Source organism: Eurypyga helias, unplaced genomic scaffold, assembly GCF_000690775.1.
Source record: "Eurypyga helias isolate BGI_N326 unplaced genomic scaffold, ASM69077v1 scaffold13085, whole genome shotgun sequence".
In the NCBI taxonomy this organism is placed as follows: Eukaryota; Metazoa; Chordata; class Aves; order Eurypygiformes; family Eurypygidae; genus Eurypyga; species Eurypyga helias.
Window position 1 is genome coordinate 31,834 of NW_010250864.1, and position 22,645 is coordinate 54,478.

The 22,645-nt window shown below is 38.7% G+C and overlaps 1 protein-coding gene across 1 annotated transcript in view; it reads right to left on the reverse strand.

Annotated features, from left to right (window-relative positions):
- ENPP1 (ectonucleotide pyrophosphatase/phosphodiesterase 1) overlaps positions 1-18,382 on the reverse strand; it is a gene marked incomplete at its 5' end in the record, with an annotated part of 49,840 nt that extends 31,458 nt beyond the window's left edge. The window contains 10 exons of the mRNA XM_010151818.1: positions 780-852; positions 1,162-1,227; positions 2,462-2,571; positions 3,637-3,756; positions 4,665-4,744; positions 8,906-9,003; positions 14,000-14,060; positions 14,228-14,353; positions 16,515-16,631; positions 18,310-18,382. Coding sequence (XP_010150120.1) covers positions 780-852; positions 1,162-1,227; positions 2,462-2,571; positions 3,637-3,756; positions 4,665-4,744; positions 8,906-9,003; positions 14,000-14,060; positions 14,228-14,353; positions 16,515-16,631; positions 18,310-18,382 — 924 coding nt within the window. The remainder of the gene's footprint in view (positions 1-779; positions 853-1,161; positions 1,228-2,461; positions 2,572-3,636; positions 3,757-4,664; positions 4,745-8,905; positions 9,004-13,999; positions 14,061-14,227; positions 14,354-16,514; positions 16,632-18,309) is intronic.
- Between the last annotated feature and the right edge of the window lie 4,263 nt (positions 18,383-22,645).

Below are 22,645 nucleotides of genomic sequence, written 5' to 3' on the forward strand. Positions count from 1 at the left end.
AGGAGTTAGCAAGAGCTGTTGTCACCCCTGAGGTTAAATACCTAGTTAAAATGCCCCAAATTCCTGGCCATTCAAGACCTGAGAATTTTACAGTGCCCCTGATTTTTCCAAGAGTCTTTTCCTTTGCATTTTTCATTTTGATGTTTGGTAAAATACATAGCTATTTAGTACTTTTGTAAACAGGAGCAGTCCCAAAGGCTTCTTGTTTATACAATGGGTACACCACAGATTGATGGGGTGTATGTGCCTTTTATCACTCGCCTTCTGAGAAGGCATATAATCTAAATGCAGGGAGATAAGAATAATATTCATCAACCTTTGCACAGAGACTGGGGGAAAATGAATGACAATTACATCATGAATACTTGACCACCAAAACTTGGACCCTTGCTCTAGAAGGGTCTTGCCAAATTGGAAGTATACAAACTTTCTGCCCCCCTCCACACTCCCTAAAATCAACATACAGAATTAACAGGAACAGATACAACAACATACAAGACATACTGAAACATGCTTTGGCAATTAAAAAGTTATTGAAATAAAGAAAATAACAATTAGCCTTACTAACAACAATTAGACTTACTAGATTCTAAATAGGCCATTACACGTTTTGTATCAATTTGAATTATGGACAGGCTGTCTATTCAGAGATTTTCTTCCTAGTAAGCATACTGAATGTGGTCTTGGTTAATCTAACATGAACTATGGAATTTTTATCATAAGAGTTGGAGGAAAGCTTCAAATTAAGGAAAAAAAAAAGAAATGAAGAAGCTACTTACTCCACTGCTTACTGGTCCAAACTTATGGCCCGAGGAATCTGGTTCTTCTAAATACAGAGTGTAAAAGTGTGGTCTATATCAAACAGTACCAAAAATGTAATATTTTACATACATGTTGAGACAGTTTGAAGAGATTTTATTTCAAAAACAGATATCAAATATTGGAAACAACACTATCATTCAGAGGAAGGACAATACAAGGGAAAAGAGAGAAATGTAACTTAATTAAGGTTTCAGTCATAGAAACAGACTTGCATTAAATAATATTTTAACATTGTATATATGATTTCTGTTTTAAATTGCATCTTATGCATTATTCTAACACAGTAATTCATTGCAATACAGCTCAAACAGAAACTTACACTTGCAATCGTATACCTACCTTTCACCTTCAGGTAACTGCAGCCAGCGAAGAACAGTTACCACCCTTTCTTCAAAGGGGATTGAGCTGTATCAGAACAACACAAAATTAAACAACCCTCTGTCTCCAAGAACTAAAAAATTTTAGTCACACATTGTAAAAAAAAAAAAAAAAATCAAAAAAATCAATGTACTTAGAGAAAATGGAATTCAATTGAATTCCACTAATGGCTATTTAACAGGACACAAGTTCATCTATGCTAATTGGCTGTGACTCTAGAGGAGTTAACAGCCTGATCTAAAGCTGTCTTGAATTTTGTCTCTATTGATTGAAACGCGATTGGAATAAAGCACATAATGTTGCTTGTGTTTATTATACAAAGAACAATTGGCTTCAAGGTGCAAAATCATGCACAGGTTTCTGTTCCTGTATTATGTTTTGAAAGTGTTTTGGTTTGGGGGTAGGGTTTTTATAAGTGTTTAAACAGTTTGAATACAAGTTCTCATGCTATGTCCCAAAGTAGATAGTCTCTAGCAGATGCTGAAGTAAACAATAAGCATGTTGACCTGTAACAACAAGGCACCCACAAAGCTGATAATTCAGCTACCTAACACAAGTTCACGTAACAATGTACAAGTTTCCTAGAGAAGAAAAAAAAAAAAAAGTAGGTGGTAAGCCAAGAACCAGACCTTCCATGCTTTATGAAAGGTGTAGGATGAAAGTGTGACCCTAGCAAGATAGAAATTAAAAGCCTTTCTTGGGCAAGATTTACAATTATTAAATAAATGGTGCTAATAGATTTATTCAGAATTTTCATTAGGCAGAAAATGTTTAATTGCAGTGAAGAGCAATCACTGACTAAAATATTACTTCCATAGTTTGAAATATTTTCAAAATTTGCAGTGAAAATAGTTTCATATTGGAACAATTTACCAGTCAATAGTAAAACTTTAGCTTTCATGGACAATATCTCGTCAAGACCTGATCCATTCACTGTATGAGGAGTTTGGATTGAATGACTGTAAAGACACCCACAAAAGATTTTTATAAGTCAAAACAGAAAAGCACTAAAGCTTTTGAGCTAGCTGCTCTTCAAGCTGATTTTCCATATCTTCCCTGCAGAAGATTTGCTGAGGAGTGACAGAAATGACTAGACAAAGAATGTATATTATATTGAAACAATGTTAATTGGTTCCTATCTTTTTTCATGTCATGTACAACTACTTAGAAAAGCAAGGAAAAAAGTTTATGCTTTAACTGCTGTAATGGGACAGGCGCCAGAGAAAGTAAATCATTCATCCAAGACACAAGAGTTACATACCTATTGTAGTCTTCATACAGGTTTGGAAAGGTACCATTAACTGCTACATCTGAGCCAGGCCAAAAGAACGTACCTGCTTTTAGCCCTTGGTACATAGCTGTTAGCCAAATCTGCAAGAGAAGAACACTCACCATCATGAGTGCAGGTCACTGAATGATCTGTTACCACTGCCACCAGCTTTGCACCTTTCAGCGGGCTCAAAAACTGAAAATGTTAAGTGAGGACAATCAATTTTTCATGTCATCGCTGTCTGTAATCGAGATACACCTTGCAGCCCGATTCCTTATGGCAAACTCCTGCGTCCCTTCTGCTGCTACAGCAGGGGGAGCCAGGACAGAAGCAGTAACCATGAGCTCCATTGGATGGAGCAGCAATTCAATGGTAGAGCCATGGCTTAACACCAGGAAGACAAAGGGTCTCAAGGACAGTGATGCAAGAAGGGGTGGGAATGTTCTGAGGACCTATGCCCCACATACTCTGAAACATGAGAGCAAGACTTTGGTCAACTCTTCTGATTTTACTGCTGATCTCATGATTTGCGTATTTCCTTTTGCCTTCTGCATGTTTTCCTGCCCAACTCACACACCACTTTCTTCAAAGTGGCCTGCAAAAGTCAACACATGTTCTTTCCTCAAAAAAAAAAAAAAGTCCCACCCCACATGAAGTAGCTGCATCTGTTCCCTTGCTATTCTTCAGGCCTGCACTCATCCAAACTTTCCCATGCCACTTCTTCTTGATGGCAGTTTCAGCAGATTTATTTGCCATCGCTACTATTACTGAACTGGAATTTTCATTTAAAGCCACATCTTCAGACTTAGTAGTAATTTGGGCAGAGTGTAAACCTTTAGTACTGCTTATTACTAAGACTAGTCTGTTGATATCCTCAGAGAAGTTAACTGCAAGCCCACTTCAAATCAGAATAAAATCTGTTATCAACTATTTTAAGCTAGTTTTCTCCCTAGAAAAAAATTTCATTTAAGTTCAATAAAATCGGTCACATTTTGTTTCATTTGTCATTTCGCAGCTCTATTATGGCAATTCCTAATCATGCTGAGTAATGCTTCTTGGCTGACTTAGAAGTACCCTCTCTACTCTTTCAACATCACTATGCATCCAAGTGATATTAAGTAACACAGCAGGCTGATGTGCATTCTCAGCAGTGTATTAGTACTTACAGGCTGTCCTTGGTACCACTGTGGATTAAATTTCTCTTCACTTTTAAGGGTGAAGGATGCATTTCTTTTGGGGTCATACATCTTGTTATCGATTACACCATGAGATTCAGGATACAGCCCCTGTAATTGATGTAAGTGTTATAAAGAAAAAGAACCTTCTGGTTAAATACAGATGTCTGTTAAACAAATACGTCCGGTGAATAATCTTTATGTGATTTCTACTCCACAAGTACCTCGAGATCCTAATTTAACAGCAACACCTACCATTGCTACCAAGCCCCACCTTCCAATTCTCAATTATTTCTCACTAAGATTAAAAAAAAATAAAAAATAGGTACATAACTAGTTCTGGGAACAAAGTGAAAGATACTGTCTCAATTCACACATTTCTTGTATCTTTAGTACCAATGACAAAGCAATTACTTATGCAGGACCTCCGTCACATGACCAAAATCTGTGATTTCAAAGGAGAATTGCACATCAGCAGGGGAAAGCTTTAGCTGGAGATAACCATTGCACGAGCAGTGAAAGAAGTGCTCAGAGGCACCAGCACTTCGGTATTAACAGACTTCATGCTTTGCCCTCAAGCAGACTGCCTCCTTTCCACATTAAAGAGTGTAACACCACCATTAGGACCCTGATGAACAACACACCTGCTCCTTTTCACAAGAATAGGGAGTGAGAGAGAGAAGGTGTGCTGCAATTTAGTGTAAATATTTACACATATGAGTGGAAATGTTTACATAAATGAGCAATTGTAAAGTGGTGTGACCTTCCACCTATGTGGGAAGGCTTGCAGCTAGTCTTGTAAGAATTGGATTACTTAATCAGATTAGATCTGACCACTTAGCTGTAATGTTATATAATGACCATTAATCAAAATTAGATAGTGTAGTATATACTTTTTCATATACTGAAGGGAAATCCTATTATTTTAATAATCCAAAGAAATATACTATTCCCTTGGACACAATCTGATAACGAACAGTCTCTTGAGTAATGGAAACATAATATACAAGAATTCTTACTGTGACAATGGAGTAGTGATTGGGAAAGGTTTTTGAAGGATACACTGGTCTCATATTAGAAGTGTATGTTCCACATTTCTCTAGCGGGAGGAAAAAAGAAAATCAGCAAATTTACAGAAATAAAAATCCTTGCAAGTTTCTCTCATGAAAATATGTACCTATTAAAAAAAAAAGAAAACCAAAAGATATTTCCAGAAAGTTTCCATTCTTCAAAATTCTAGTGTTAATATATTTTATGAAGAAAAATTAAGTAAGTTTTATATATTCCTAATGACTGACTTTGATCATCATATCAGCAAAACCTACAGACCTTATGAAAAGTAGGCATAGATAAGGATAAGTAATCCAAAGAAATCACACCCTCCAAAGTGGCCCTGATACACAGCAAGTGAAGCCTGCAGTTGGAGACCAACTAAGGACTCTACCCTGAGCACTCCCAGAGATGAAGTAGCCACTGGCACAGCGCTGCCCTGGCTCTCTCAGTCACCTGTAAAATCACTACTTATTCTGCAGTCTCATTTTTGGGGTGTTTTGTTTGCGTTTTTTGTGAGGGTGTTGGTGCTGTTTGTTTTTAAGTAAAAATATGCTCTTATTCTAGGATAAATCTCAAAGTTATCTTGATATAAAAAACACAGTTTAAGTACATCAGTGCACAGTATTTGTTAGTATGAAGAGTCACTAGCCAGGCCAAAGCACTTAGGCAAACCTTACTTAAATTAGGTGCCTGAATTTCCACAGGCAAAAGTATGGGTCCTGATTTTCAGCAAGAAGAAAAAAAAAAAACCCAAAAAACACCACACCACAACCCTTCATTAACAATTTAATTACTATGTCAAAAATCAAACTCACTTCAACTGATGCTTAAGAGCTGACAGACGACCCTATAAGCATCAGTTGAAGTGGGTTTGATTTAAGAGCTGACAGACGACCCTATAGAAAGGCGACCACTAGGCAGTCTTCACTGGCTCTCTGGGCCATTATATATAAACAGAAAATGAAAGATTTTATAACAAGAAGTGTAGCATCAAGGTGCTCTGAAATCATTGGACTATGGCTTTGGATGAGATCTCAGCTGACATAATTTGAGTAAACTGAGATAAAAAGAAGCCAAGCTGGAAAAATAAGTCCTCCCAAGTTACAGACTTCCCCTCCCACATTTGCTTTCTGTATTAAATCATCACTGGTACCCTTTTTGCTACTGCAACACACTTAATGCATTTCAGTCACTTTCAGATTTGTTGTTGAGGCTGTTTTCTGAAGTCATGTGGGTTTTTTTCCAGGGAGGTTGGGTCAGGTTGTTGATTTTTGTTTTGTTTTTAATGTAAGAGAAAAACACACTTAAACTTCTGTTTTGTCAAAAATCCCAGGGTTTTTCTCTGGGTATTTCCATAAGAGCTATCTTTTTTTTTTGTCTTGTTGCCTTAGTTAAAGACAATTTAAGACAAAAGGAAGATTAAAGTTTTGGTGCCACAGTGTAGGAGTATGAAAATGTCTTCTCTGAATCACACGCAGACATGACTATGTCTGTGCTCACTGACAGCCTTCAGCTCCATGCTGAATTGCCCACATTTTAGCAGGTAGTAAAGAGAGTGAGCATATAATAAAACCTGCTGAAAGTGGAAGTTATGATATTGTTTTACAGGCATGTAACAAATTTCTCCAAGACAATACCAGAATTTTATTATAGGCATGTCAGAGTTAACAGGAGTAGAAAACAGGAATATTGTTATCTAACAGAATGATGCACATCATCAAATGTTTTAAAGACTAAAACCCAGGGATTTCACATGGTTCTCATTTAACAAGAAACTGGGCAGTCTTAAGTTACTTAACACAAACAACTCTTCACTGCTTTGCAAGTGCTGTCATTGATAAACTGTCTCTTTTTGAACATTTAGTTTTGTAAATAGGTAACTATGAACCTCAAGAGGATTCAATACATTCTTTCAGCAGTATTCAAGCAATTTATCCATTATTGTTACTTGTCTACCACAGAGGAATAGATTTCATTACCCTTTCCTGCACAGTAAAATACTAAAAGTAGTATTTACACACTCAGAATTGTTTATCTTTACAACAGAACTGCTTCCACTGTTTTCAGTGCCTAGACACATGGGAAATGACACGTGTCCTCCCCCTCTACTCTGTGCTGGTGAGGCCTCACCTGGAGTGCTGTGTCTAGTTCTGGGCTCCCCCGTTCCAGAAGGACAAGGAACTACTGGAGAGGGTCCAGCGCAGGGACACTAAGATGATGAAGGGCCTGGAGCACCTTCCATATGAGGAAAGGCTGAGAGAGCTGGGTCTGTTTAGCCTGGAGAAGAGAAGGCTGAGAGGGGATCTTAGCAATGCTGATAGATATCTAAAGGGTGGGTGTCAGGAAGATGGGGCCAGGCTCTTCTCAGTGGTGTTCAGTGACAGGACTAGGGGCAATGGCCATAAACTGGAAAACAGAAGGTTCCACCTAGACATGAGGAAACCCTTCTTCCCTGTGAGGGTGACAGAGCACTGGAACAGGCTGCCCAGAGAGGTGGTGGAGTCTCCTTCCCTGGAGACTTTCAAAAGTCGCCTGGATTTGTTCCTGTGTGATCTACTCCAGGTGATCCTGCTCTGGCAGGGAGGTTGGACTAGGTGATCTCTAGAGGCCCCTTCCAATCCCTACCACTCTGTGACTCTGTAACATGAAGTACATGGAGGTCTGACACCACAAGCCCTTAGAGTGTCCTTGTGACATCAGTTTTCATTCAGAAATCTATTTTTCTCTTCATGAAGAAAATTTGCCTTATCTGAGCTTTTCATCCACCATTTTACTATTGGGGGATGGAACACCTGAAAGCAAGGTTCTATAACTAGAGAAAGTTGAAGATCCTGTAGTTTATCATATTGTGGAAGTTTTCTGTCAGATTACAAAAAATGCTCGAGTCATCTAGAACTATAGACATAATGCAGAAATAATATTTTTCCCCAGATGGTTCCTTATTTTGTTGTGTCTAAAAGTTGTATTATTGGACATTCTGGTTTTAGAATCCTTAAAAAAACAACTATGTTTAAACCATCAAAAACTCCATGGTTCTGGAAAAGTGAGGTGACACTGATGAAGATACTAAGAAATTTGTATTTCTTAGGGGTCAGAATTTATCATGGGTTCAGAATCAAAGTTTATTACAGAAGTCAATGAGTCAACGTAGCCTATCCAGACCAAAGAATGAAGAAACTTTATGTATGGAAGTTGATGTCACAGCCTGAGTGCTACAGATGTTCTGTGGCACCATTATTTTGTATCTCAGCCAGAGCTATAACCACTTGTAACAGCCAGCCTCTCCTCGCAATGCTCAAGAAACCTTCTTCAGTTTAAATTTTTTTTTACAACTGCATCTAATGAAATTGTTTGAAACTCCTTGTTTTAGTCTAACATGGAACAAAATTTTAAAAAGCTAAAGCCTCAAATACATCTGTGACTTGTTATCCTCTGGAACAGATCAAACTGTAACAACCACTGTACAAAAAGTAAGTATTTTTACTGATTTATTTTTAGTCAAACTGAAACTAGCCACCCAGGTAGTAATTTATGAATGACAAGAAAATTGGCGTATTTTTCAGACACGAAGTGCCACCAGTTCTTTATAGACCACAGCCAAAATAGAGACAAGTAACTAAAGTTACTTAGACACTACAAACTTAAGTAACACACTACAAAATTAGGGAAGAAAAAAAAAAATGTACTTATGAAGCTCTCATTTCTTCTGAAAATGTTTGTCAAGTAAAGGTTCTCTTACATTCGGCACATTTCTACAAGCCCTTCAATATCATTTGTTCCTAACCCCTTCCTTATCAATCTTTTTTCAAGTACAATCAAATACTTTCTACCTTACTTTCTGTTTTCCAATGCCACTCCACCTAATATGAGACAAAATTAATTGTAGAGTAGGAAGTAGATTTACTTCCATTTTGAAGAAATAAAGTAAGCTCACAGAAAAAAAAAATCACCTCCTAAATACGAAAAGAGTTACTTAATAATTTGTAAGATTACGGTGAAAACCCAAAGGACCCTTTCCTCACGCCCACCCTCCCTCCCTTTGCCCCTCCACACTCCCCCACCTAAAGTTCTCTGTGTATGGTTGTTACTTAGGGCAACAACTTCAATTTCCATAGAAGAGTGAGGATTTTAAGGAGTAAGCACAGCTGCATCTATGGATTTTTCAGGTAAGACATCATGGTATTGCTAACACAAAGAAGCTACTCACGTAATTTGCTAATAACAGGTAGAAGTCCACCCCAAGTCTGCAAATACTCTGCTCTGAAGCCATCCAGTGAAAACAGTAACACAGGAGACTTGGTAAATCTGAACAAATAGAAATTGAAGTATTAAAAAGACAGACTGAGAAATAATTTCCTACTACGTATTTCAATAAAGTTCTCCCTAAATTGTGGGGATATTCATTATGGGACTATGAGCTGAGGAATAGAATTCTTGCAAAGCAGGAAGGTTCGTGGGCTGGTGCAGAGGTGAGCAGACCAGCTGTCCAGTCCCTCTGCTCATAGGCTGGCGTAGCAACCCTGCCCAAAGAGGCTGAGCATTGCAGTAGGGCACGCACGGCGGAATCATGACAAGACCTGATTTCAAAATACAGAACAAGTCAACATGTTCATATAATCCATCTGGTGGGTTTGGTACTCCTTACCCTGAAATCAGTCCCAATGGAACAACACTCACCCCTCCAAACCCCTCCTCCCACCCCAAGGTAAGAGCAGGTAAAGAGAAAAGGCAATGTGAAGCCATGGCTTTTCTTTATTCACTTTCCTCCTGAACAACTCGTAATCTAGCTGAAAAGAAGGAATTTATCTTTTTACATACACAGTGAACAGTAAGTCTAATATACATAATATGTTAAATCAGCAACTATAACACATTTTTCCTCTTATCTTATAAAGATTATTTAATCAAGAAGAAATGTTACAGTACCAGAAGTACTACCAATCTCCAAACTGAAAAGCGTCACCCTACAACTGGAACACTAACAGTACTTCTGCGTGGAGCTTGACAGATATTCAGAAACTGATTTCATTGGAGCTAACAAAAATAAACTCTCCTCTTCAGCCTCTACAGATCTTAGAATCACAGAATGGTTTGGGTTGGTAGGGACCTTAAAGATCATCTAGTTCCAACCCCCCTGCCATGGGCAGGGACACCTTCCACTAGACCAGGTTGCTCAAAGCCAAGTCTCAAAGTCTCATCTTTTCCAGCCTTGACTTGTTCCCAGCTTCAGCCCTGCTCAAACAATTTCTCTCCAACTGTAAGCACTTAAAAAATTGCACCACAGATAGGAATAGGCATCGGTAACTTGAAGAAAAAAAATATTCTATGTTTCACCTACAAATATGAGGACACGCAAGACTGCAAAAAAAATAATCACTGCAGTGCAGCAACAACTACTCAAAATACAGATTTGCATGGAAGAATTGAATATATTTTACATGTCAATTGCAAGCTCATTTTCCCCTTTTCTGTTTAAAAAATTCTAAAATAAAAATGGGGGTTTTTGTTTGTGCTTTTTTTTAAGCTTTGTTGCACTTCAGTTTCTCAAAATAAAACAGTGAGAATAGAAGAAAAATATTAGTTATAAATTGTTGACAATTTCTTTAGTGAGGTACCTCACAAAAATATCTGAAGTCTTTTACAAGTGAAACATTTATAAACCTTATTTCAGTCAAACAAAGGTGACTATATTAAACTGAAGATTAATCAGGCAACCAAAACATGTCTACCCTAATTTAATCAACAACTTGGATAACATTTTGGCCAAAAGGATTTCATTAGTCAGGACCATTACACAGGCTACCCTACTCCCTGGACAGAATAAAACATTGAGACATATTCATGAAGTCTGTGTTTGTAGCCTCGTTTTTATTCACATGGTATATTTAATACCATCTTTTCAAAATCTTTTAGGGACAGTTACGTGGGAACAAATGAATGATCTTCAGACTAAGACTAAAGTCCTTTGGCAGAAGAGAGCAGGGAAACTTCATGTACTACCTTTGACCATATTACAAATTCTATTTGCAAAAGTTGCAGAGATCAGAATCTGTGATGCAGAAATTTTCTTGGCACATCACCCCCTCCCCCCAAGAAATTGATCCTCTCCAATGCAGAGGTCTAAAAATCTTCACTGTGAAGTTTCCTGCAATAAAATATGAACTTTGAGGCAGAGACTGTTCAGTATTACTTACTGACAAGTCTAACTTTAAACAGAAAAAACCCAAACCAAATTTAAAACAACTCCTTAGAAAGGGACTTTACGCAACTGTTTCTGGTTTGGCATTTACAAGTAAACCAACTGTTAAGTACATGTTTTTGTCGTCTGCAAATCCAGCTACTGACCCCCTTTGCACATGTAAAATTAAACCTGGCAATACAGACCACTGCTACAACTAGGGAGATTGGCCATTTCACTTCTTACATACGCTACGCGTGCTGAAACAGAGTAAATGATCTGCCCTGTGCTCAGGGAAGCAAAGCATAACAGACTATGTTAAACTCCACTCTTTAGAACAGCTCCAGTAAAATCCACAGACAAACCGACCTGAGCTCAGTTCTGAGATACCGCAGAGATTTTCATGACTTTATCCTGTCAGTAGCCAAGGTTACATTTGCTACTTCAAAAATGTGGTACCACGCACAAGCCAGACTGGGAGGCTCAAGTTTTGGCCCTGCCAGCGATTCATTCACTGTGTCTAAACAGTATGACAAGGGTGTTTCACAGCTCTTGGATAAATATGTATGCCACAGTCACATCCTGACTCCAAACTGAAGGAAATGCAGTGGTAATTATCCCCTCCTATAAACTGGCTTGTATGGAAACACAACGCAGGCAGCACAGGCTTGCTGTGGTCTAGCAGGTTCACTCGTCTGCATGATCAAGAGCCCAGAACTGCAGACCACACTGCCAAGCTGACTTGCCTCACCACAGGCAAGTTAGACCACAATTGAAAGGAAAAAAGTAGAACAAAGGAAAAAAATAAAAGAAACTTCCCTTGAAAAGCTAAATATACTACACAGAATACTTCCTATCCCACACACAGGCACGACTGCCTATATACAGCCATAAAGCATAGGAACTGAACCTTTCTTTTCCACTAAACGTATGTAAAGACTCAACAGGAGGCATAATAGCAATCTTCAAATGTACAGGAGAGATCTGCAGAGAGGAAAGGAATCCACTGCTCTTCCAGCTGAATGAAGCTAAACCAAATAGCAACAGGCTTAAAGTACAGCAAAAGATACTACGACATCAGGGAAACCATCTAGCTAAGCACAAGGATAAACTGCTTAAGTAGGTTTGAATTATCAAAATGTTATTTTACTCCTAGAATAGTGGGCAGGTCTAGATCACTCCTGAAATCTTACAGACCAATAACTTCATAATCCTATTAAATAACATTGAACCTAGTCTTGGAAAGGCTTAGGTGTGTACTTAAGCATTAGATGAGTCTCACTGACATCAGAGGGATTTCTCAGACTGAACACCTCATTGAACACTGCATTGTCTTCTGCCTATTCTGCACAAGAGCAAACCCAGCTAAAACCAAAACAGAATAAAACCAGCAATTTCAACCCACAAAACACACTATTAATATGCACATAATCAGAATTGATATCCTGAGGCCTCAATCCAAAAACTGAGCTTTGTCACCTGCACTCCTGCCTACGCCACCATAGGAAGAACAGGATTGTTTACAGAGTTGTTAATTTTGGAAGAGGCTTTTGTTTGATTCAACTTTGACCACACATCACCCTTTCCTGGGCTGGGTTCTATTGCACCATTGCTGGTTTTGCCAGAATTAAAACAATTCTAGTAGACTAACTTATGCATCCCTTTCATGCACTGAACAGAAATAACAAAAAACCCTAAAAACAAGTTAACCAACAGTAGTTGCCCTACAGCATTTATACCATTAACACTGACTGTGGATCTGCACAAAGCTTTTGCTTGTTAATCCACTCTTAGGGGTAACAGTTCCTAATCTTGCATTATGGACATCAGCATCCTAGAGTCAGTTCCCAGCACACAGTCCTGAATGGCCCCTGACTTCAAGAACAGGAGTTAATGACAACAGCTTCCAGAATCATCTGGCTACCAGTCTCCTACATGGGGACTTCTCAGGGACTTGCACTCCAAGCTGAACAGAAGCTATAATTTCTGTCTTGAAGGAAGTTCTGAAGTGTCCAGTGTTTGTTACTGCTCTGAATGAGGAGGAAGAGGGCTCGTTTGGCATAAAAATATTCCAAAAGAAAATGTGTTTTGATTGGCAATATTGTAATTCCAATGAATGAATATAGCATGATTCAAATATCTTAAGTCAAAAAAGTAATGACATAAGAAAACAATGAAGTGTGCTTACTTTACTGAAAATATCCCCAAGCACACCATAATTTCAAAATCATCCAAGTGAAAATAGTTTTTATTATTGACACTTTTTAGACAAGAACAGAACTGAATTCAACTCATTCAACAAACTGTTTTCTAGTGGAACTCTTCTCAGTACAGAACATTTAAGTCACTTAACTTACACATGCAACCAGAGTTTGCATCCAACTTTAGCTTGAAAGATAATTTGAAGATCCCAGAGCAGAAACCTTACAAGACATGCAGGCTTTTTTCCTGACTGGGAAATTTGCAGTAGTGTTTCAGCCTGAGCACTGATGCCATGAACTAGATGAATCCTTTCTTACTAGCACATACGTAACTTGCAGGAGTTGGGCCAATGTGGAACTGAGCCAGAGAATACAAGGGTTCCATGGCAATTTACACCTTTTAAAGAATGTAGTTCAGACAGCTTGCAAATAATGCTGTCCCACTGCTGGTGAAATCGGGACAGTGCCCACATTTTGAAGCTCCAGGGCTTGAACAGGCAAGGAAGTGGAAGGGTCTTTGGAAGCAACCAGGCAGGGATGCGGTCTTAGGAGTCCGAGATTGCTGTGTGGTTCCCAAAGATGTTTGGGACAGCAGGTATTGGAGCACATGTAGGACGATAATAAGGTTGATGCAAGGCAGAGCTGCTCAGAGCACACACGTGTGAGACAGCAGGGTTCAGGAATAAGCATATCTTGCAAGTCAAGCAAGTGCTGGGATACACGAGTATTGCTGGGATAGAGCAACCCGATCTGTTAGTAAGCACTACCAAATGCTGGCTGAACAGGTGTCCTTCTGTCTGGCAGCTGCTCTTACTGTGGAAAAGAAAGGCAAGCAGGTCCCAGGAAGGCACAATAGGAAAAATAATCTCAAAAATTAAATTTAAGCAAAGAACAGAGCTATGCAAATATACAATATCCTCACCCTTTTGGACACTGAGGTTCAGTAATGTCCTCACACTCTTCTTCAACCCAGCTTGCCTCTCCTTAAAAAATAAATTGCACTCATTTGTTTTAAGACAGTACATTCTTATTGATAAATGCAAGGGGTTTTTTTGTCTTATTGGATGCTTTGAACAATTATACTACGTCCCTTTCATACAAATATGGGTACACATAAGAGATACTGTAGGAATCTGTTGAGGATATTTACCTTTACAAACAGCCTGATAATTGACACAGCAATCTTCATTTTCCACACAATCATCTGAACAGGAACAATGATATTCTAGTCGCCTCTTCTCTCCACACCTGAATTTATTACAGGTCCATATATGGGCTGAAAAACAGACAAGAGAAAAGGACAGCACAATGATAAATACCAATCTAAGTGCAGAATTACTGAGTGTAAATTCTGTCTCAAATGTGTACTCACTAAAAACACTCCTCTCATGCATGCATCATATTGCAAGCTTTGGCACTTTGGAAAATAGAAACAGCTAAACAGCCCAGGTACATAGCCATCTGAATACAATTATGCAGTATATGGTTATAAATATCACAGATCAGAAGAGGTCAACAGAAAGAATCCTTTTTATAGGCCTCCTTAAACACGATAATTTACATGGGTTTAATCTGGTAAATGCCAATTATAAAGATGATCCAAAACAAATCCCCCAGAAAAAAAACCAAAACTGAATCTGAATTTGGAATGCCTAGAAAATACTGACTTACACGGAGGTCACAATGGATTTTACCAGTCACAATCAAGCATTGCAGGTGTTTCAGTAACTCTTAAGCACAGGCATAACTCAGCCACTATTTGAGACTCTATAAATGAACTCACAGAAAGACCTACTGACTTCAGATGATTTGATGTATTGGAATATTCTGTTCAGAAAAATCAATGCAATTCAGGAAATAAACACCTCTGAAAACAGCAGTGAAGCTGAAGATGATCATTTTTTTATCAGTTGTAAACACAAGTAGATCCTTTGTAACCAATGAGGTTTAATATGAATGAATTTACCAACTGAGTGAATACTTAAGGGAAGGTCTTAACAGAGACACAGAAGCCAAATCTACATGTTTTTGTAGAGGACAGTCAATACATGGTCTTCACACATGACTAGAAATTAGAAACCCTTAAAAGCATTCTCAGAAGGTTAATCTCACTTTTAGGAATACTGAACTTCAGTAAGCCTACCAGTGTCAGTAGATCTTTACTTCTGTGAGCAATGGAAGAATCTATCATAGTTCTAGTTAAATTCTAATTTCCAAATAGAATCATGTAACTCTTCATTTATGTTAAGGCTGATTAATTAAAAAAAAAACCTGCACCAAGCAATAAGTTGACATTCTTAATACCAAGACATTCTTTCCAGTTTGCTTTTAGAGAGTGCTTTAAACTGAGGGAGAGTGGTGTAATGAAGCAAAGCAGAGAGTAAATTACATGCAACTATTCCATAAGTAAAAGGCTTCATGCAATTTCGATGGTTCTTCAATAATACTAAGTTGAAGCAGGGATCTGAGCTCAGTTTAATAATTTAGTGTTAAAAGTCAACATGGAATTTTTAATTGCAGGGTGAGACTACACTGAGAAGTTTTACAAATTACATATGAAGGAGTAAGAAGAAAAATAGCTAACTGAAAAGAATGCATATGAAGCATTAAGGCAAAGCTAAATTAGAAGAAACAGTCAAGTTCTGTCCTTTGTGTTACTAACCACACTGTCTTTCCCTGCAAAATTTCTCCGTGGTACCGTTGATACCTCTGCCTGACCCCTGCATTCTTTCAAATCATGAGAATGATCGCAACGTGAGCAGCAGTTCTCCACCCGTGCAATCTGTCCTATCACCCTGCCTTGTCGCAAAGGCCGGCACATGACCCTTGCTTCACACTCCAGCTGGAGAGTAACAGGGCAGAGAGCCTGAGTAGCAGTGCAGGGAGAGATGGCAGCTTTCACAGAGCTGCTGTCCTTCCCCTTTTTCAGGCAGGCAATGACAGAAAGATACAAAATGCAGAATGCACTCTTATTCCTGGCTTGCCTGAGAAAGTAGGAGTTGTGCCTAGCATCAGGGACAATATGGGTCCCTGTTCTCTCACACCAGACAGAGAACAAAAGGCTGGCTGAGGCCTCCAGTTGTAGTTGATCCTCCTCTTTCCAAGGGGGAGGGAGGCAGCACAGTCCCTTGCAGTCCCTCCTTGGAAGAGCTCCAGGAAAGCCAGGCTACTAGCCACATCAGCTCCCACGTAGTCCAGCTGGGTGAAATACAAGCTTTGTTTGTGCACAACAACAGAGCCCTGATGGTTTCCACAGGGGTCCCCACTACTGCCATCACCGCTGCAGCTACACTTGGGGTTGCAATGGCAGGAGCACAAGGAGGGGGAGAGCACTGGCACCTGAACCACCCTGCTGTCCAGCAGCCCATCTCTTGCACCCGCAGCCCATCTGCAAGAAGTCAGGAGTTATGGCCCGACAGCTTTTCTTTCACCCTTACCTGGTTGTATACATGCTTCCTGGTAATCTAAGCAGCAATTTCCAAGCTTCACACAATCTCTATCACAACGGCAGCTTCCAAAGGTCCTTTCAAAGCAACGACCTTTGCAGGTTTTCACTGCAATATTGGATAGCGTTAGATGTCAATGGCTGAGCCCAAATCAGTCAACATGCAAAAGAAATCAATAAGGTCAGCACGTGGAATGACACAGCTCATCATTCCACAACTTACAGGATGGCTCCAAAAGCAGTGACAGCCAAAGAAAAGGAACGTATTCATCCAATTCAACGCTTATTTTCTCTTATTGAACAAATATATTTTTCATCACATCAAACAAAGTTCTCTTCTGTTTTAGCAGGAACATGGTGTTTCATTATTGGCACAGAAACAAGTGAAACAGAAGACTACAATTCTAGTTGTGACTGTCCCTGCCTTGCTGTATTACCAGAAGATGCAAGTACAGTCATTCACATTATGGAAGATCTCCAGCAGAGGAAATCCGAACCTAGGTTTTTAATGAGTGCCCCAAACAGTGAAATGCTTTTGCAGAGAACACTGACCTTCATTTTCACATCAGACAATGCTCTACTTTCTAGAAATAATTGAACATTAGAATTTAGACTGCATTGGCTATGCTTGCAATTCTCCCATGCTCATGTCCTGTTTCAGACTGTCTTCATACAAATCAGAGGAAGTGAAGCAGCTCCAGTTTCACATCCCATTATACCATGGTTAACTTTCTATCTCAAGACACAGGAAAGTCTGTTCCAAATCAGACACAGGAGATATAAACTTGAGTGTACTGCTCACTGGTCTAGTTTTTCTTCAGTTTTAACTTAAAAAAAAAAACCACACAACACACCACAGCATTCTTCAACTAGACTGGGGTTGCCTGGGGCGGGGGGGGGAGAAAAAACACACACCCCTCCCCAACCAACCTGGTAATGTGAAACATTAACAACACTTAATTAGTTGGTCAGTCTGTTCCATCACCAGAAGGGAGTGATTCATTTGGCTCCTTTTTAAGAATCTTGAGGTGTGTGATATTAGGGAAAACAAAATAATAATGAGCCAATAATACAAAGCTGTAATAAAATGAGAAAAACACCTGAACGGGTTCTAGTGGGAAATCAGTAATATAAATTTTAGTTAAAAATTATTGTAGGACTGTTAAACAGATCAATTTTGAAATTACTCTAGCTATTCCCAAAGCAAAGCTCAATTTCTTAAAATATCTCTCATAACGTTCTACCTGAAGAAACTTAACCAATGAAAAAACCACAAATTTTTAAGGACAGAAAACAGTCAGAGGAATTCCACAAGGAACATTTTCAGACTACAATTCTAACCAGTAAAAAATAGCTTCCCTTACCACCCCCCTCCCACCCCCCCAAGAAATTGACTGGAAAAGATGAAAAACAAATGTTCCAGGACAACATGAAATCCAAATCGAGCTGGGGTTGATTTTTTTTTTTTAAATAGTGAACTCAGAAAAGCCAGCCATATGACATCACCACAGCGACAGTTGGGATACATGGAAGCTGCCAGACCAGACATCGACTGCCAGGATCAGTTTACCTCTCAATTGAGTACACGCAAGTACCAAGTGTACCTGAGGCTTATTTCCCATTATTTTCATTTCCCTCTAACTGAAACTGCATCAAGCAGCGTATCCAATCGTCTTCCTGCAGCAAGAAAGGGTGGCATTCTGAGAATATCAAAATCAATTGACAAAAAGGGAAAAAAAAAAAGTAATTGCTTAGAAATATTACTAAATAAAAGGCATATTATTTACCATCTTTTGAACAGCTAGGCTTCAGGCCAAATACACATCCTAGGATTGTTGTTAACATACAGACACAGAGTACCTGTGGGGCAGGAAGGAAAAGAAAGTAATCTTAAGTGACCACTGAATGGTTTTGCAAGCCCTCATTTTCTTTATAATACTATACAATTGTACTGAACTTGATAAAAATGCAGATTAGGAGGCTGATTTCACAAGGAGCTTTCACTCACACAAGTAGTTACATTGTTTGCAATTAATTACTGGTGCATGAACATTAATATCCTGAAGACTGGGGCCTACGTATGTCATTTCTTGTGAAGTTATTTAATGTAGACACGGTGATATATTTCTTTCTCACAAACAAAAAAAGATGTTTATGGTTACACATATATCAATTTTACAGAAATATTTCTTTGCTCCACTTCTTCCTTCCTCCTAGGTTGTTCTAAGAATGTGAAGTAAAGTTTTGCCATTGACCACAGACTACAAACAAGAAGGCATGGCCCTTAAGTGATACCTATAATTTTCTTAGGCAGGAAAACCTTTCCCCACTTCCTAGTATCCAGTTCATACTAGATGTTGGTCCATACCATGGTAAGCAACTGTGGGATGTCACATAGACTGACCACAGTGTCTTACACAGACCAAAAACTATGGCCATGTTTATTTTGGATCCTGAATGCAAGAAAGTTATCAAACAAGTGCCATATTGTCCCTGCCCAGCATTTTAGGACAAGACCAGAAAGCCTAGTCAAATACAGGGAAAGATTCTTTTTAACCTCATTAAATATTGGATTTTTTTAGGAAAAGTGTATATATCAATGCATATACAACAATTAAAGAGTCTAAGGAAAGACAATCATGCACTTACGATGACTATTCAAACGTAGAATATAATAGCTTGCCAGAAGTCCTGAAAGAGAAGGCACTGTAATAATGCAGACTTTCTTATTCAGAAGAATTTGGGGAGGTATGGGTGGGAGAGAATATATGTGTCACCTTTCCAGTCATTGTCTTCTGAGGCAAATTGCTTTCAATCAATACTTCTATAGTTCTGCATACATGCCTGCACAAAGCCCTTTTCTCTTCCTCCCCCATCAGCAAATGCTGCTGAGCCAGTCTTTTTGAGCATGATGCCTGAATCGTGATGTGATGTGGCAAAAATTCATTCAATTTTAAAATGCACCTAGTTATTTCTCATGCTTATCCTTTTAAAGGCTATGAGTCCTTAAATAAGTAAACACTGTTTATGGGGTTTGTTTTTTGGGGGGTTTGGGTGGGGTTTTTTCCCCCAAATACACAGTTCACTATACAATTTTGTTTACTAAGCAGTTAAATCAAAGAACACAATTTCTAGAATGTGCAGCATTGAAATGTAGATATTATTCTGTATTTCTGAAGTGCAAATCATCACAAACCAGATTAATTAATACAAAAATTATTATATATAGCATTCATGAGAAAAGGGAATTTAGACTGGATCTGATGAAACTTCGGCCTAGAATTCTGAACCAGGCAAGTCTGGAATCTTGGAGTCTACCCTGTCTAACAGAGAAAGAAGTACTTTTTGAGTTCAAGTCTGTCTTTGAACTGACAGGGAAAGGGACAAATGAAAGGATAAGGAAAAAAAAAAATGGCATTATCAAGGCATCCAGACACACTACAACTGATACAAAGGTGCAAGTCTCCATTAACCCTCCATTAAGCTGTCAAGAAGGAACACAACTGCAGACCTCTGTATTTGACTTCTTTTTTTTAAAAAAAAACAAACATACTAACATGCAGTATCAACAACATTTTCTGTTAAGTCAGTACCAATAGTATCTTCCACGTAAATTGTTCTGGACCTTTGAATTCTTCCACACGAGATATCACCTAGATAAGAGTATGCACACAGCTACGTAGGTAGCATGTCAGATGTAAGATGTTAGAGCCTGGCAAAATCAGTGGAGAGGGCAAAACCTGTTATTGTTCTTTTAATTTATGTATTATTTGGAAATTACAAATTGATTCATTTGTTTTTAAAAAGCTAATCTGAGACCTTTTTATTTCAAGATAATGATATATCACTTCTCTACTCCTATCAGGTCCTGCTACCAAGATCAAAGAATAGAATGTCCTCTGACATGTAACCACAAACATGCTTTAAAACAAAGCAAAAAGCACACCTGCTTTATCTATGGGTTTTTTCCCTTATCTTCAAATAGCTACATGACTTATAGATCTTATGCCACCTAAGGCATCCTTGTAACGAAAACACACTGCAGTGCCACAAAATGGACTATTAATATTCCCTTATGGAGCTTCACTGTAGGTAATGCACGTTTAAAAAGACACCAAATTAGTGTAAAAATAAAATCCAAATACAACCCACTCTGAAGTGGAGTGTTCTAATACTCTGCAACTAAAGCTGGTAAATCCTCACTAAAGCTCTGACTAGTAATTATTGAAATATTTGGCACCAATTGTCATAAAAAAAAATCAGTTTTCTGTGTTACGCCAGATTTTCAGTTTTACACTTCCATGAACATAATTAATTCCAATAAGCAAAAACGTGAAAGGATTATGTTCACCGAGGTGTATGAATGTTCTTTTGGATAGGAAATGCTACAAAACAGTAATGCTACTTGATCCAATAGTACACTTTGTCTTTCTTTCCTGCAAGCAATACTCTGGAAACATCATAGCATCACAAAGCACAGCATAGCACAAACACTCTCTTGTCTCTGCTGCAAACCAGTTCCTCTCTCAAATTTCTTATACCTTATTCCTTACTTGGTATACGATGTCCATCTGTAATAAATGAATGAAAATCTGGGAACTTCTACTGACTCACTACACCCAAGCCCTTGCTTTCTTAACATTAGTCCCACAAGCTTAAACTTTAGTCTTAAAAAATATTTTACTGCAAAACACTTTAAAACCTCCCCTCCTCCTCATCCCCTCATTTCTGTCTTCAATAGGTAATAGAGGAGCTTTACAAAAATGATAAGTTTAGAGGTAAAGACTTGGACAATGCTCTGGGACAACCAACTCTAACCTAGTTGACTACACCATAATTGCAGCTTAGTGTTTCAGGCTTTGAATCAAAGCTTTATCTTGAGCCTGAACTGCAGTCACGTGGATATTACCCACACAAATGGCACCAGTGTTCAGCTGGAACAATGTGGAACAACTAATGTCGGCCAACAGCAGCAGTAGTCCTGACTAGGCACAGCAAGAGGTGTTAGACTCAATAACTGACTTACTGTCAGTGGAGAGGGTCTACGATTATCAGCTCTACAGATGACAAGAAATAATCAAACCAGCTTTTAAAGGTCACCCAGATACAGAAAGTTCTCTCTGCTGCAGCTCAAATATGGGCTAATTTATTTTGCTTCTTGCTATATGGGACCTCATTGCATCAGCTAGCTCAGGTTTGGGATGCTGTAGTCCGCAGTCTATATAGATTAAAAAAAGGACTAGACAAGTAGCTGCACATATAGTTCAAGTTTCAGCTATCAAGTTTTAACCTTGATAAAACACCACAGCATCCTGCTGCCAGCACCACATTCAGATCTCTAGCTACCACCACACTGTTACTCGTAACACCTGCCCTCAAGGTTTAGTCTGTATTTTAAACAAAAGGAGAAAAATCTTACCTGTTCTCTCCCCACATATTCTTTCCCCCAGAAGGGAAAGCAAGAATTGGGGGGGTTGGGGGGGGGAAAATGTAATTGAGAATGAATATGGGAATCCAAAACTTGTTAGGAAGGCAAACAAAATTAGAGAACCTGGCCTTGCTATACACAAGTAGCACATGAACTTTTTATGGTCTGTAACTTGAGATTGCTATGACAAAATGTCAGGTTTGGTTTTAATATGATATCTGAGAAAAGTTTTTAAACCAACAAGTGAAAACTGGAGAAGAAAGTGTCCTTCTTTGTTTTAAAAATATTTTTGACTGTGTTTGTTTTGGAATCAAGAAACATTGTCATCTAGGGATGAATCTCTGTCCCATCATTGCTTCCTTTACGTGGGAGGAAGCAATAAAAGCTCTGCTTTGTAAACAGAATAGTGGTTGGGAATAGGTGGTTGAGTGTCTGGAAAACTGCAGTCCCAAAAACATTTTAAAAGCCTTTTATTTTGAGCTGAGGAGATGGAAATATGATAACATGGTTAGAGAGCAAGATCATTTCCGTCACTCATCTCTAGAGCTGCAGCTGAAGAGAATTTGTCAGCAGTGATTTTGGGGAGCTGGTGGAAGGGCCACAGGGCCAGCAAGCACACCGGCTGCAGACACTAGAACCCAGTGAGATTGGTCAACTGTACAAGTCTGACATACTGAGAAATCTCTCGCCAGCCT